The following is a 15,990-nucleotide window of genomic DNA, read 5'->3' as shown; positions in this document are numbered from 1 at the left end:
CTAGGCTAATGATTCTACACCTACTTCTTAGGTCAAAATGACCCACTTAAGAAATGACAGATTGGAGGTGCTTAGGCTGCCCAAAGTAACCAGTGCTAATCCACTGGCAAGTATCTGAGCCATAGTCATCCTGGGAAAAGATAATAGCAGCATGCGGTGTCACACGAGCCTCTTGCCATGCTGGGACTACGCGGTGCAGTGCACAGGGGCCATGGTTGAATCCCAGCCCTGCCACCTGCTAGCCTTGCAGCCGGGCAAATCCTGCATCCTTAGGGAGCCTCAGTTTCCCCATCCCTAAGAGAGTAGAAAAGGCTTGTCTACCTGGCAAGGTTGTGGCAAAGATCCAGGCAGGCAGCGTAATGAGAGTGACTTGTTAATAGCGAACTGCTTTTGCACAATCACATTGTAATCATCACCTCAGTCCTACAGTCAGCAGGGAATGCTTTACAGTTTTCATTTTCAGATGAAGAAACAGAAAGCAAAAAGGGTCGGTTGTTTTGTACTAAGTCCGGTGGCTGGTCAGTGCGGGAACTGGCACAAGAACCCAGGTCCCCTGACTTGGGGGAGGTGGTTGGCAGGGGAGGGGCGAATTTCTGGTCTTGGAAGAATGGGAGAGGATGAAATATTTTCAGTTCCAAGGAAGGTTCCTAGCTCGCCCCCGTGCCGTGTCCCATTGCCAGTCCCAGGGTTCCGCATTTGCAGCCACTAGGGCCTCAGCTGAAGTGGTGGCGTGCAGGGTGGAGAAGGGGAGCAGGGAAGAAGTGGGAGGCTGGGCGCTCCTGCAGCAAGAGAGGCTGGAGGTCAGAATGGTTCCAGCGTGGGTTCGGCCTTGTAGGGGGCAGGATGGCCTCAGACCTTTCTCGGTGGCCTACTAGCCCCAAGCCTGCTCCCTTTGCTGACTGCTGCCCTTGACCCTTGACCCTGACCCTATCTCTCTCTCTCTCTCTCTCTCTCTCTCTCTGATTCAAACACCCATTAATTGCTGTCACTGCACAAAGTAGCAGTTGTCTCAGAGGACTATAATAGAGTGAGTGACCCAGCAGTAGGAAGTTGCTCACAGAGCAGGGGAGAGCCTCCTTTTATCTGATTTATCACCCTTCCTGCCCAGGGAGCACTGAGTCATTCCCTTAGGAGCTCCCAGTCGTCGGCAGCTGTTGAGCTGTCTATAAAGGGCTGCTCTCCCTCTAGACTCTGGAGTCCAGAGCCCAGGAAAGCCCGGGCGTTCTCCCCGCAGTGGGTCAGACACAGAATGGCAGCTGTGGGTTTGGAAGACGATTCCTGGTGGCTCCGTTCTACTTGGATCCACAGGGACCTTGCAGCCAGGGGCATGTTCAGTTTTAACCAGGAAAAGTTACCACGCTTGCCCAGGGGTGGGAAAGGTCTTAGAAACTGTCTGGAGACAGGATGATGCCAACTATCAGAAGGTGGTGGCAGTGGTTTGGGAAACATGGAGGAAGGAGAATTGGAGCTTGGATGATGGAATTTGAGGTACATCTGAGGCACAAGGGAGCTGCTGAAAAGGCAGATCTGGAGTTTGAGGAAGTCGGGGATCCAGGTGACAGCTGAAACAGTAGCTGGGTAAGTCTGCCAGGAAAGAAAAAAGAGAGAGGAGAAAAGGAAGTGACGACAAGGCCCTGAGGAGGCTCAGGGAAGAGGAGCCAGAGCAGGAGATGGGGAAGGAGCAGTCAGAGAGAGAGAATGGATCAGGAGGGTGATGTGGCACCTGTGCCTGCAGGGGACAGCTGTTAACTGCCACAGTCGTGAGGGCAAAGCTACCTTCTGGTGTCCGGGCCCCACTTGCCGTCTCCCCTCCTGCCACCCGGGCACATCAGAGGGGGCGTGGGAATGGGCAGAAAGACCAGGCGGAGGCAGTGGTCCCCTGAGGTTGGGAAAGAAACCCGCAGGAGCAGGTCCGTCCTCCAGCCCCAGCGGGGGAGGCCCAGGAGCACAGAGGTGTTGGCTCAAGGTTCAGTGAGATCATAAACTTTTCAGAAAAGTGGGGAGTGGCCGCACCCAGCCTCAGACTCCCCAGCCTCATGCCCCTGTCCCTCAGTGCGCTGATTCCCAGGAGTCCTCCTTCCGAAGCTCCTCCCAGTGGCTCAGGATCTTTGGTTTTTTTTCCCCACGACTAGGGCCAGGTGGCCTTGGAACGGTTAGACCATCAAGGGAGCCCGAGTGGCTCATGGGTGCCTGTGGACAATTTCGTACGAGCAAATCCAGTAGGACCGTGGTTATTCTTGGTGGCAGAAGCCCTTGCCGCTCCTTTTCTCTTTTCCCAGTGCTTGGAGGCTGGGAGGGAACTCTAGAGGGCAGGTGTCTCAGTCGAAGTTTAAAACGATTGATGCATACAAAGAGGGAAGGTTCTCTGCCCGGTTCCTCCTAAACCTACTGAGTTGCAGGGCTGGGGAAGGGATTTCAGGGGTGACCGTGTAGGAGGAGAGAGAGGAGAGCTGCAGATGAGAAGGAAGAGAAGGGTTGGGAGAGGTCGGGGCTGCAGAAGAACTGAAGCACCTGGCCCTGCCTCCCACCATGGTGACACCCTAGAACGCGGGACCCCCACGTGCCTAGAGCTATGTTTGGAGAAAAGTACCTTCTCAGCTCCTACCCGTGGCGCTCACCAAGCGGGCTTTTCTCCAGGGAGCCTTGCTTTTGGCAAGGGAACGAGAAAGTGACAGATGTGGTTATGATCCAGTAACTCCCCTGACTCCGGGAACCTCCTGTCAGATAGGCAGGACTAGGAAGGGTTTGGTGACTCCATGCCTGTGCTATTATTTCAGCATTACATAAGGCCAGCGAGTCATTTCTAAATGTGCTTGGCGTCATGAGGAAGCTTGGGAATAGCCCAAGGGGTGGAAAATTACCATAACAGGCGAGAGGCCATCGGCTGTGGGGTCCCAGCCCCTGTCTGCGCGTGGATAATTTTAGTGGCTTTATACCCCCATCCACCTCCTCCCTCCAGCTGGAGCTACTTCCAGCCTTGAATTCCTCTCCGTTTTTGCACTTGTCTAAATAATCCCTTTAGAAAGGAGGATCAGTGTCACTGGGTTGACAAGAGTCAGCCGAGTGGGAGGGCAGGTGGGGATGACGGCACTAGCGTCAGCCGAGACCAGGTTTCAGGAGGGAAACGGGCTCCCCACGCTCCCACCCACGGGTGCTTTCTCCTGCTCCGCTCCCCTAAGGGTATTTAAAGCACCCACTGCATGGCACAGTCGAGTTTTTTTTTTTTTTTCCCCTGTTGCTCTTAAAGAGAAAGGGAGACAGAGGTTGAGATGCATGTTTTAAAGGCTGCCCGTGAACTTAAACCAACGCCCTCGCAGCCCCGCACACATGGGGCTTCCCAGCCAGCATCCGGGAGGGGAGAGCAGGGTTAGCAACACAGTGGGAGGGGGAGGGTTTTGCTTCCTCCTTCTCCATAAGCGAGGAAGCTCCCTGCTAGGGCCCCAGGGGCCAGGAATGGCAGATGTCCTGCAAAGCCCAGGATCACCTGCCTGGCAAAGAACCGCTCCTCGTCGCCTGGCGCTGAGAAGCACGAATGTCTCTGCAGGCCTTTCCGTTTCTGACAGGTCATGACTCTCGGCCAGCGGGCTGTGACCTGGGCCTGGGAGAGTCTGAGTGGGCACGCAGTGGTTCTCTGGCTTCGCCGCAGGTGTTAGCGTGAAAGCAGCTCATGCTCCCTGGAGTGAGCACGTGGAACTTTCTTCTAAACCGAGGCTGGCATCTCCAAGGGCCCGTGAGAACTCTCTGTCTTCTCTCCCCCGTATGGCTCCTTTCCCATCTGTCTCTCCTCTTTTCCTGGCTGTTCGTTTCTTTTCCTCCCTTTTTCTTCCACTTTGACTTTCCTTCTCTGTCATCCATCTCTGTGGCAGCTCGTGGCTCTAGTGGGCTCTGGTTGCCTTGCTAGACCCTAGGGCCCCAGAGGTTAAGCAGCCGGGCCTTAGGGGAAGGTCTTTCTGGCAGGGTCGCAGGCTGGACGGTGGAATTGCTGCTGCGTTCTGTCAGGAAGGATCATGTATGTCCAGGCATCTGGTTGAGGGCAGAGGTTATTTAATGAAGTCATAGAGAATAAATTTGATTCCATGGTCTAATCACACTGAACATATTTTGAAAGGAGCCAAAGAACTCATTCTCCTTGGAATCCCTAGTGAGAAAATATCCCCAGGGTGAGAAGGGAAAAATCCCCTTAGCATGGAAGGTAGAGGGGAAAGAAAACAAGGCAGGCTACGGAGGGAAAAGCTAAACCCCCAAGATGATATGAAGGTGCAGTTTCTACTCTGACAACTGCCCTCACTGGTCCCCCCTGCGATGGGATTTCATAGGGCCGCGGGATCCTAGGGCTGCTTGGAGAAACCCAGATGGAAGGATGGGCCTGAGCAGAGAAGACCACCTCAGGCAGTGTGACCCCAAACCTCCGTGAGCTCCCCAGGGTCAGACAGGGTCAGACGGGGTGAGGGTTCCTACAGCTGAGGGGTTCTCTGTCCCCGAAAGAAGAGGTGAGGTCAGAGGCTGGGAGCTGTGCCCTGGCATCTGCAACAGTGGCCTACAGCTCTTGGGCTGCGACCAGAGCCTCCCGCCTGGGCAGGATTTGGAGGGATGAGCGCGGGGCTGGCGAATCTCTTCAGAGCCGAATGTGTCTTGGCTGAGGCCTCCGTGTTTACATAGCAACTTCAGCTGTCGGCCCTGGTGGCTGCCAGCAGCAGGGCCTGCAGTCCTGGGAAGTAAGGAATGTGAGGGAGGTGCAGGACCAGCCTGGAATGAGGGTGACAGGTGTGAACGAGCCACTCCCCCTCCCTGTGTTCCTCCGGCTGAGGCCACTTTTGCCTCTGTGGCCGACCTGGGTAGGCCCTTCAATCCTGCATCGGGGCCTGGCTTGTCCTTGGATCCCTGGTCAAACTTGCAAATGCTGGGCCCGAAGCTCCCCTGATTGAATCTGTTCCCTGCCCTTAACAAAGAGGACTAGGAGGTGAGCGTTAGAGTTGCACTTTACCGTACATCCCTTCCTAGACTCGAGTGCACAGACCACGTGGCTAACTGGCCGTCGCGGGTGTTCGTGTGTGAGGGTGAGTGTGGGCTGGCACGTGGGCCTAGACACAGCCCTCGGTCAGAGGTGCAAAAGAAAGACCCGGCGGCTTAGGGGAACCTGGTACGCTTGCCTTCCACTTACTGCTTCTTTTCTTAAACCTCGTCTCACCCAGACAGTCCTGCTTAGGATGTGGTGATGTCCCCACTCACTGCCATCGCTTTCTGGTTCTGAGGCTTCTCGTGGCTTCTAGGAGGGCAGCATCCAGTAGGGCCGGGCTCTTCCCTGGGACCAGGGCTGCCTCAGAGGGCGTGAAGGACTCCGTGTGCAACTGTCAAAGTTTAGGTCACAGTGCCAACTACTAGTAGCATTTTTCACAGAAAAACTTCTCTAGGGAACCACTACCGTGTCCTCCCCAGCCACCTCCCCCTCTGCACAGCCTCTGCCCGGCTGCCTCCTGGAATGGAGACCTGTAGTTGGGGTTAGGGGTAGACTCGGGACCAGGCCGGCCATCAAACTTTCACCCTAGTGCGCCCCGGACACATTTATGTGACAACAGATGAGGCTGGGATTATCTGTGTGTGCGGAGAGAGAAGGGCCCCTTGGTCCTTCTACAAAGTGAGTCAAAGGAAACTGTACCCCTATGCCTTTCCCCCTCAACAGCGTGCCGCCGCCGGAGAGTTTTGCAAAAGGAAAAATCCTTTGATTTCTTCACCTTATTTGGATGAAAGTGGGGGAAGAGGGGGATGTTGGAGAAATATATTGTTCAGTCTAAAATAATAACCCTGGATCTGAGGAGAGGTTCTGGGCAAGTGCAGACCCGGCTGAATCATCATCCTGGTGCTCATGTTTCTTAAAAATAAATCCCCTTGCAATATTCTAATTATAGCTGGGGGAGCACTCGGAAGAGGCCTCTCCACACACAATAGCTCGCCCAGCTCTGGCCCTGGATGAACTGGCAAGGACTGAACAGTGTATTTCTGGCTGGGCCCCGCCGGCGGGTGCCGTGCCGTGATAACCTACTTCCGGCCTTTGCCAGGCAAGGAAATTGCAGTCACTGTTGCTGTGAAAAAAAAAAAGGGTTTCATCTTCCAGACAGTTCACCAGGAATCTCAGTTTAGCTTGTTTTCTGCCAGTATTAGCCTTGTTTTCCCCCTCAGTTCTGGGTACCTGGGGGGAGGTGGCAGGAGAGTGGACACAGAGGAAGGAGACAACCTAGTCCCTTTCCTTTGGAAGCACTCAAGCTGTTGAGGTGGAACCACATTCAGCTTATTAAGGAGGTAGGTTCTCCCCATGGCTCTCAGGGGTAAAGTAAAACCTCTCCTCAACAGGAAATAAATGTTCTTCCTACTTGTTGATTCTTAAAAGGTTGTCATGGTAACTTGAATTCCTGGCTTAGGACTTTGTTAAAATAAAATATCTCATGATAAAAGTAACATATGAAACCCTATCAGCCATTCACACATTAGTGAGAACTTGACCAAAGTTTATTGAGAGGTACATGTTCCACAGTGGAGAGTCATAGGTGAATTTCCTTGGTACCTGCTCCCAAATTACTCAGTGTCTGAGCAGGCATAAGGATTATGACTGGGCAGGATTCTTTAACAGTTGTTGTCTTTGTCTTGTGCTGCTGTAACAGAGTATCTGAGACTGGGTAATTTATAATGAATAGACATTTATTGGCTCATGGCTATGGGGGCTGGGAAGTCCAAGATCTGAGGCGCCAGCATCTGGCAAGGGCCTTCTTGCTGCATCACCATATAGCAGAAGGCAGGGGTGGAGGGTGAGAGAAAGAGGGAGCACAAGAGGGGACCAAACTCGTCTTTTTATAAGGAACCCACTCTCGAGACAATGGCACTAATGCAATCATGAGGACAGTTCCCCCATGACCCAGACACTTCCCATTAGGCCCCAGCTCCCAACACTGCCGCATCAGGGACCAAGTTTCCAACACACGAGCTTTGGTGGATATATTCAAACCACAGCGTATGTACGAAAGACAGTGCCGTAGGATACAGGGCAAGTAGTGGATGGTGAGGGGAGGAAGTCGGCAAATACTTCACGGGATAAGTGGCGTTTGGACTGGACCCCAAAGGATGAAAGTTCATGGCGGAGGGCATTCCGGACACAGGACAGCATAAGCCAAGGTGCAGAGGCAGGAGTGGCCGTGGTGTCTTTCTCAGATGCTCGGGAAGATGCTTTAATTGGGGTAGGGGAGAACGGGGGCAGTCCGTGTTGTGGTTAAGGGCATGGGCTCGAGGTTCTGGGGACCAACTCTGGCTCCGTTGCTTGCTGACCGTATGACTTTGCTTTGCGAAAGTTCCCTAACTTTCAGTGCCTCCGTTTTCTCTTCCGTATAACAGACAGTACCAGCATCAACCCCACAAGGTTATGGTGAGGATTAATTAATACATGTAAACCTCTTAGAACGATGCCTGGTGCATTAAGTGACTAATAAATAAATGCTATTTATGATGGTGATATCTTGGCTGGCACGGGAAAATTGGTGGAAGTGCTAAGGAAAGGTCTAAAAAAGGTAGGCTAAAGACTCCCAAATTAAATTTCTATTTAATTTATTTATCTATTTTCAAATATGCCACTAGCAGAACACAGGTAATGGTGAAGAGTGAAGTTTTATAAACACATGAACTATGAAAAATATGAAAATTCTGTTCCTTGAGGCTGAGAGACTTTAAAGTTAGGAAGTCAGGCAAGTGGCCCCAAAGAAAGTGGCTTCACTGTGGCTGGTTAGCTACAGAGGTCCCCGAGAGCCCACAGTGCAGGGGGGAGCGGGTCGGCTTTGTTCTCTCCTTGTCCTCCCTGTAGCCTGCCCTGGCTGCCGACCTTCCAGGAGGTGCTGTGGGCACAGGATTGAGGGAAGGAAAATAGGTCAGTGCCAGCCTATTCCAACACCTCAAAAACAGCATGAAGGTAGTGTCTTACTGGCGTTATTTCCACACATGAAGGGCAGCACAGAGTTTTAGAAGGAGCAGAGTTGTGACTTGGTGTTGAGGAAGATCCCAGGCCAGGAAGAGAGCACGTGCAAGAAAAGTTCAGAAACTGGGGTGAGGTCAGGCGCCGTGGCTCACGCCTGTAATCCTAGCACTCCGGGGGGCTGAGGCGGGAGGATCGCTTGAGCCCAGGAGTTTGAGGCTGCCGTGAGCTAGGCTGACGCCAAGGCACTCTGAGCAGGACTCCTGGCTTCATTTAGAGTGTGGCATTTCTCCTGAGTGGAATTAGAACTTGCTGGAAGGATGTTCCCCTTATCCCACATACTGACCTTCCTCTACTAGCATTATGTCTGAATTAGCATTGTATTCGTGAGTTCACAGAGGGAAATGGTATCAGGATCAGGTTTGGCTGTGGGTACGGTCAGGTTTAAGCTGTGGTTTAAACATGACTCACTGTTATGTATAAGCAGCTCAGCAGAGATGGTAATAAGCTGCTTACTGCTCTGCCATCATGAGGGACCGTCTTGAGGTCCCCACTCCAGCCACCACTTCCCTCCACGGGAAGAGCAAGGGAAGGAAAAAGATGGACACATACCAGTTGTCTTTTGAAGAGGTGTCCTGGTAACTGACTGCCACACCACACTTCTGAAATCCCACTGGCTGCAACTTAGTCTGAGGCCACGTCTGACTTCGGGGAGGCTGGGCAGTGTAGTTCCTGTTCCGGGCAGCTGTGTGCTCAGGTGGAAATCGGGGGAGGGGGTGCTCACTCAAGCAGGGGAGAGTGGATGTAGAGGGGCAACTACCAGACTGCCACACACAGATCACTAAAAATATCAGCTAAAAAAATCATTTAATATACATGTAGTTTATATTTGGATGTGAAGTATGTGCTTACATAGCTGTAATACCAGGAAAGGTAGTGTGAAAACTGTATTTTAATTTCTCTAGGAAATGACTGGCATTTAGTCTTTTTTTTTTTGAGACAGAGTCTCGCTCTGTTGCCCAGGCTAGAGTGCCGTGGTGTCAGCGTAGCTCACAGCAACCTCAAACTCCTGGGCTCAAGCGATCCTCCTGCCTCAGCCTCCCGAGGAGCTGGGACTACAGGCATGCGCCACCATGCCTGGCTAATTTTTTCTATATATTTTTAGTTGTCCAGCTAATTTCTTTCTATTTTTAGTAGAGACGGGGGTCTTGCTCTTGCTTAGGCTGGTCTTGAACTCCTGAGCTCAAACAATCCTCACCCACCTCAGCCTCCCAGAGTCCTGGAATTACAGGTGTGAGCCACCGCATCTGGCCTCATTTAATCCTTTTCTAAAGCAAGGAATGCATATGGGTACTTCAGGCTTATCCTTTGGCAAGTGAATTTTTGATTACTGAATTTTCTAAAAGTAGGGCACACTGGGAGGAGAGAAGTGATTTACCTTTCTAACGACATTTCCTGCAGGCTGATGCTAATGTATGGGCAGTCTACTTGAGAAAGTCTCAAACTAGCTATTTATAAAGGTGACACCACCTCAGGCAAGGAGACAAAACAGAGACTTCATTTCAGGCTTTATGACAAAATGAACAATATGCATAGGGACACTCTAAACCTGACTTGTCTGTAAGAATCCTAGTTCACTCCACATTAGTGGGCTGTGGGCTAGGACAGAAATGTAAGTTTAAGTTTGAATCCTGAAGTGAAAGTGTGTTCCCTTTACTGTCAGGGCAAGAATGGTCCTCACAGTGTCCCCTGGGAGCCACTCCTCCAGGCCCGTAGGCAGTGGCTGTTTAAAGAGCATGGCTAATCTCCAGGGCATGGATGGACCAGAGGACACCATCCTCCTGAAATCCAGAAGCCTTGAGCTCTGATACAAGGAGCAGGAGTCTATACATGAGAAGTGCTGGAATTTCTACCAGCAGTCAGTTATATTTATTAGCTTCATGTGTGTGTCCCAAGCACCATGACAAGAGACACAAATAAGAGGCATGATTCCTGACCGATAATGCAGGGCACACGATCAAACTAAGAAACAAGCCCCATGCATCAGAGAGAAGTAAGGTTACAAGCTTTTTCGTAGGGCTGAGAAGCAAGTCAGGGAAGGTTTCTTGGGGACCACCTTGAGTAGTCAGGTTTCAGAGGGGATGATCACAGACTGCCGATGACTGTTTTTCCCATTTCAGAGAAAGAGAGAGGGGAGAAAGAAAGGGTAGTGGAATTGTTAATAGAGACTAATGCCATTCATTGAGCTGGGCCCTAGATAGAAGCTAGCTGTTGATTTTTAGTTCTATCAACATTGAATGAGTTAGACCACTTTCCTGCCAGGGGAAAACCAGGTGCTGTCAGGAAATCTTTCAAAGGTATTACTATAAGCTAAGAAAGTTTTTAAACAATTACGTTTTCATTTTGGTCTCTTTTTTTAACACCTAAGAACAAAGTTCATGTGTAACTTAAAAATGTCTTTGATTTTCTTGTAAAAATGGTTAAATAGGAACACTTTTGAATTAGAACTCACTAAATATATAGAATATTCTAAACATGATTCACAATCTTGATTATCTATCAAAGGTGAGAAGAGGCTCATTAAGAAACGGAAAAACTGTAAGATAAACTGTGAGAATGCTTAGGCATAGTTTTGTAAAGTCATTTGGGGGCAGGTGCAGTGGCTCATGCCTGTAATCCCAGCACTTTGGGAGGCCAACGCAGGAGGATTGCTTGAGCTCAGGAATTAGAGACCATCCTGGTCAACACAGCAAGACACTGTCTCTACAAAAAGATAAAAATAATTAGCTGGGCATGGCGGCACACGCCTGGAGTCCTAGCTACTTGGGTGGCTGAGGCAAGAGGATTGCTTGAGCCCACGAGTTGGAGGCTGCAGTGAGCTATGATCATGGCACTGAACTCCAGCCTGGGCAACAGAGCAAGACTCTGTTTCTAAACAAAAAACAACAAAAAGAAGTCATTTAGGAAATGTCTTTAATGAAGACAGACGATGTGCTACTGAATGACATTTTTCCCAGCTTGAAGTACTTTCTTATGACTTCATATAAATGCTTAGGTATAGTTGTATATTGAAAATTACTTTAGAGAATGTTTTTAGGGAAGAGATGATTTGCCACTGAATGATTTTCCACATTGACATGCTTTTTCAATGAATTCCAAAAGATTTACCTTGGTTTTTATACATTCAAGCCTGGAATATTAACCCTCTGTCAGAGATAACTGGGAATCTTTCCCTGCGAACCTATTCCTGGGCTTCCCCCACAGGCACAAACACTAGGAAGCCAATGTTTCAAGGAGAATTTGACTCAGATTTTTAGTTCTATTGTAGTATATATGACTTTTCAGACCCTTGCAAGGTTCACAGACAGGGTTTCAAAAGTTATAGTGTGGCCAAATTCAGGCTTAAAGCTGAAAAAGCTCATTCAACACCTTGAAAGATTTTTTGAACTGTACATGAAAGCCTATTAAAATGTTCCTTAAAATCTATAAAGGTGGACTTAGAACAAGTAGCATTGGGAGCTAAGGCTACCAAGGTGGGGAGAATGGGGAGGAGTGAGACAAATGTCAGAAGAATTAGGAAAACTGAGTAGATGCCCTTGAAAATGCTCAATTGTCTTGCTCTGTCCCATCCCCTCTGCCCCATCATATTTCTGTCTTTTGTCCTTAGGCCTGCACTGCCTGAAAAGAAGGTGGCTGATCTCAGCACTCTGAATGAAGTGGGCTATCAAATCCGAATTTAGCCAAGCCATACCGGCCAGCAAGAGGGTTTCTGTGGTGCTTCTCTCTGCACTTTAGCCAGCATCTTCAGGAGGAACTGCAACTATTTATTACGAACCTGTGAGTTTTATTTTTAAGGATTCACCTGGAAATAGAATCTGAGTGGGTGGCAACAATTAGCTTTAAAGATTTCATTAAGCGGCAACTGTGAAAAGGCTAAAGTAATAAACTCCACTGGGGTTGGACTGTCTCCCTAACTCAAGATCTTAAGGACAACATCTCTAACTATAGTTTTATATTTTTCCATTTACCTACTTTCTCTTACTTGCTTTGAACATTATGCCTCACCAATAGTAAATGTTCATGAAATCCTTTTTCGAACTTTTGGTATAGTAAGGTAACTCAATCAGTATTACTGTCTTTTTCAGCAATAACAGAAGCAAAGATGGGTGGGTTTTTTTTAAGCAGTTAATATTACCTCAGCATTCTGACATCAGATATGCAAACTTAATGGTGTTTTGTTTTTTTATATTCTATTTGTATTCTTTCCCCAGTATTTCCCATGGGGATCTCCACAAGTTTGGAGTTTTTTCCTGGTGCACACATGAGATGTGATTTAAGGTATTATATGCAAGTGTTTTACTAAAAAGCACTGAAATTCTTCTGGCAATACAAGAAACCATTTTCAGGATCTTGGAGTTACTTCCTTCGTAATCTTTCTTAAAGCATTCACTGACAGTTTTTGTTATTTCAAAACAAAACGAAAAGAGCACGTTCAGAAGTTAGTCTATGTTCTGTCACTAACATTTAAACTTTGCAGACTCCAGCAAAAAGTACAAGATGTCATGTGCTATTACACAACTTTAGCAGTATTGCAATTACCTTGAACCAGGGACACACTTAGGCAAAGAGACCAGGAATGAATCAGCAGGTCTTGAGAACCAGATAACCTTTCTGTTCACATTTCATCTGATTTTTAACCTCTGCATGAGGCTTTGATTCTGAAGGACTCAAATAATCAAACTAAGGAAGGACTCACTGTTGTAAAAGATGTGTTTTGATGTCTTACATTAAGACCAAATGTGACACAATATGATTATTTTCCGGTACCTTGCTTTTTAGGTACCACTTCATGACATTTAGGAACTAGTATTGGAAAATATAATGAATCAGAGAAGCAGAACTTTTTTTTAAAAAAAAAATGGAAAAGTCTTCCGGAACAGTGTTACACCTTATAGTGTGATTTAGTCCATGAAACACAGAATGAATATCTGGCCTGCCTATGGTAGTTACAGTGTAACTTCTGGCTACAGACCACACAGGATAATGTAGTCTATATAGTATACGTGTCAAGAGCACAGCTTCTATTCCATTTGGTTTATCTTAGTAATCATGCCAACTCATGAGACCAAAAGGCCTATTTAAGTGAAGTCTGCTAGTCAACAAATATGTTATTTCAGTCTTAGTGCTTCTCCTCTGGCTTTGACTGACGGTGGCTATAGGAAGTTAAAAAAAGAATCTGCTCATTGGGTTTCTTTACCAATAAAACCTCTGAGGGTGCCATGGAAAGCAAAAGGGCTTCCTCCTTCAGCTATGTGCCCCAGAACTCACTGCACCCTAAAAATCAGCATTAATGAAAAGTACTGTTTTCTTGAAAAAGAAGGAAGTTTAATGTCCTTAGATGAACAGGACCAAGTGAGTATACATCTCAATTAGATTAAAATGCAACATAAGTTAAAAATTCTAAGCTTAATTTTTTTCTTCAAGAATAGTATTAGACTTTAAAATGAGTTATCTTTGTGTAACTTCACACAGCAAACCCATTTACAGCCTCACGGCCACATGTATTTAGATGTTTGGAGTAGATAGTGAATCATTGCATTCTAAAACATTATTGACTTAACCATGTATCTTCTGTTTATCAGTCTGAAACTTGATTATATGTAGCAAGTAGACTACTCGCAACACTGCAACCATTCTAAGACTTGGAATAGGATTTGCCAAGTATTACTTAAGTACTGTCTCATCTAAAATAGAGAATGTTACATAGTTGCATAGCCTGTTTCCCACAAAAAAAAAAAAAGGGAAAAGAATAGGAATACAAACTGTTTCTAATATGCTGATACAAAAGCCTTAAAACTGCCAACTAGCTTGATGATTAAACCAGTAACCTAATTTCTTCCATACTTGCTCCTTGATTTTTAGATTCATTTTCCCAAAGCAAGGTTTAGTCACACAAACATGAAAATACATTTAAAATGTTCTTAGTTGTCATTCTATTTTTATTGCCTATAGAATGTTAATTTCTAAAAGATAAGGGAAAGGCATCAAACTCCTGAATTCTAGTGTAATAATTAAATTAAGGCAAGAAAAAAACTGACATGTTTTACCCCACAATTTAAGACTGGCTATAATTCAAAAGATAAAATTATGAAATGAATTGAAATCTAGATTTTAAAAAAGGTATTAATGCAAGAGAAATTTTATGCTTAAGCTATCATGGCAATATATGCAAAGTTTAAATGAATGATGACAGAAATCTTGATTTTAGACTATATATTGTGCTGTTTCGAGTACACTTTATTTCAGAAAGTGATATTTAGTATTTTCTATACACTCTGAAATCATGAACATTTCACTTTTTCTAAGTCAATTATTTCATAAGGATTTTATTAATAGATATTGGTAAATAGAACTTTGGAAATCTTAATTCAGAATTCTTACTATACCTGAGGCTTTTGTAAGCTATAGTTTTATGTACAACCTTGTACAGTTTTTTTGACATACAATTCAGAATCTTGTTTATTCTCTTGGACTTTGTTCTGGCCAATACATTTTTTTTAAATCTTTAAGAAAAACTGTGATTGTTTTAGTGGGTATTTTTCTAAGTAAATGAAAACTTGTATAATGGTATTTTAGAGAATGCCAGATAAGTGCATGTTTCAAGTTAACGTTTTTCTCATCACTTGTATGTTTATACACAGCATGGAACTTTAATAAAACCATCCTGGAAACTTAAGGATTGTTTTTCTTTTAAAAATGTAAGATAGTATAATTTATTTTCTTGTCCTCTTATTTGCATGTTCTAGTGAACTAACTTATCATCCTCTTACCCTTCTTCTTTCACAATCTTCAGGCTCTATATTAAACATTACTCCATGTTGGCACATCTCAATTCACTTATCTTTTAGCATCACCCCAAGTAAAAATGGCTGAAAAGGGTAATGAATTAGTTTAAAAGAGGCAATAGGACAGCTTATACAGCTTAGTATGCCTACCATAAAACTTTGCACAGATGTACAGGTATAATAATTTATTACATAATTTACAGGTACAAAGTGCAAATTACTTGACACCTTTGTTTCCTCCAATGCCTTGAACTCTCTGGATCTTTTTTTGAAAGGAAAACAAAGGGTTAAAAGCAGAAAGTTGCTAAACTCTAAAAAAAGACAAGATTTCAAACATGCATATTGTCTTGATATCAAAAGGTATAGTAAAACCAAAATTTTATTATTCCATAATTCCCTTTTCCATTTAAAACTTGGATAGGATAGCACTTGAGACTGTGAGAGATTTGGTTTTCGCAATTAACCAGATTTAATTGTGTTTGACAGGTAAATACAAGGCTCCAACAGAGTTATTAACTCTTCTAGTCAAAAAAAAGGCAAAGACAAGTAGATAATTATTTTTAGTGGAGCTTTAAAAACCTCTGAGAAGCTTGCATTGACCTTTTGGCCTACGGTCCACAAAATACTACTTCATTTGATAAGCCAAAGTAGAAAGCAATTTTGTGGATTAGCTCTGTCAAAGTGAAGCACATGAAATGAGCCTAAAATCACAATATATTAATCAGAATATGAAAAATTAAATTTCCACAGAAGTTTTCAGGGATGTTTGTTGACAATGACCTATATATAATAAAGTTATTTGTTAATAAATTCACACAATACAAAGCAGCAATTAGCCAATGAATTTTCATTTTTCTTTCTTCAATACTAAAAAGGGATAATCACACTATCATAATTTGATGAGGACTGTATCTGTTAATTAATTTGGACAACATTCTGCAAACTACTACTAAAAAGTGTGGTAAATCCTGGAACTATAGTTAATACTGCAATTTTAAAACCCCCAAAAGTGAGAAAGTAAGTATTTAAAAGTGCTCAATTATAATTTTTACTAGGCAAATCATTATAACCCACATGCCTTCTCTAAGGCTTTCATCTGGTTTATTTTTTAAAAATAATTGTAGTAAATGCTTTAGTATAAAAACTAAGTCCAAGATTATTACTGTTTTCCAATTTAAGATGAAACATTCTATT

The 15,990-nt window shown here is 45.5% G+C and overlaps 1 protein-coding gene across 4 annotated transcripts in view; it reads left to right on the top strand.

The window, feature by feature from the left end:
- The window catches only part of VASH2 (vasohibin 2), a 36,911-nt gene extending 22,224 nt beyond the window's left edge, over nt 1-14,687 (top strand). For all 4 annotated transcript variants that reach the window (XM_069459477.1, XM_069459476.1, XM_069459475.1 and 1 more), the window contains one exon: nt 11,619-14,687. In XM_069459477.1, coding sequence (XP_069315578.1) covers nt 11,619-11,691 — 73 coding nt within the window. In that variant the 3' untranslated portion in view covers nt 11,692-14,687. The remainder of the gene's footprint in view (nt 1-11,618) is intronic.
- Nucleotides 14,688-15,990: the final 1,303 nt, after the last annotated feature.

This window comes from Eulemur rufifrons, chromosome 27 (assembly GCF_041146395.1).
Source record: "Eulemur rufifrons isolate Redbay chromosome 27, OSU_ERuf_1, whole genome shotgun sequence".
NCBI classification, from domain to species: domain Eukaryota; kingdom Metazoa; phylum Chordata; class Mammalia; order Primates; family Lemuridae; genus Eulemur; species Eulemur rufifrons.
The sequence above is the reverse complement of the archived record's forward strand: the minus strand, read 5'-3'. Positions and strand labels throughout refer to the sequence as shown.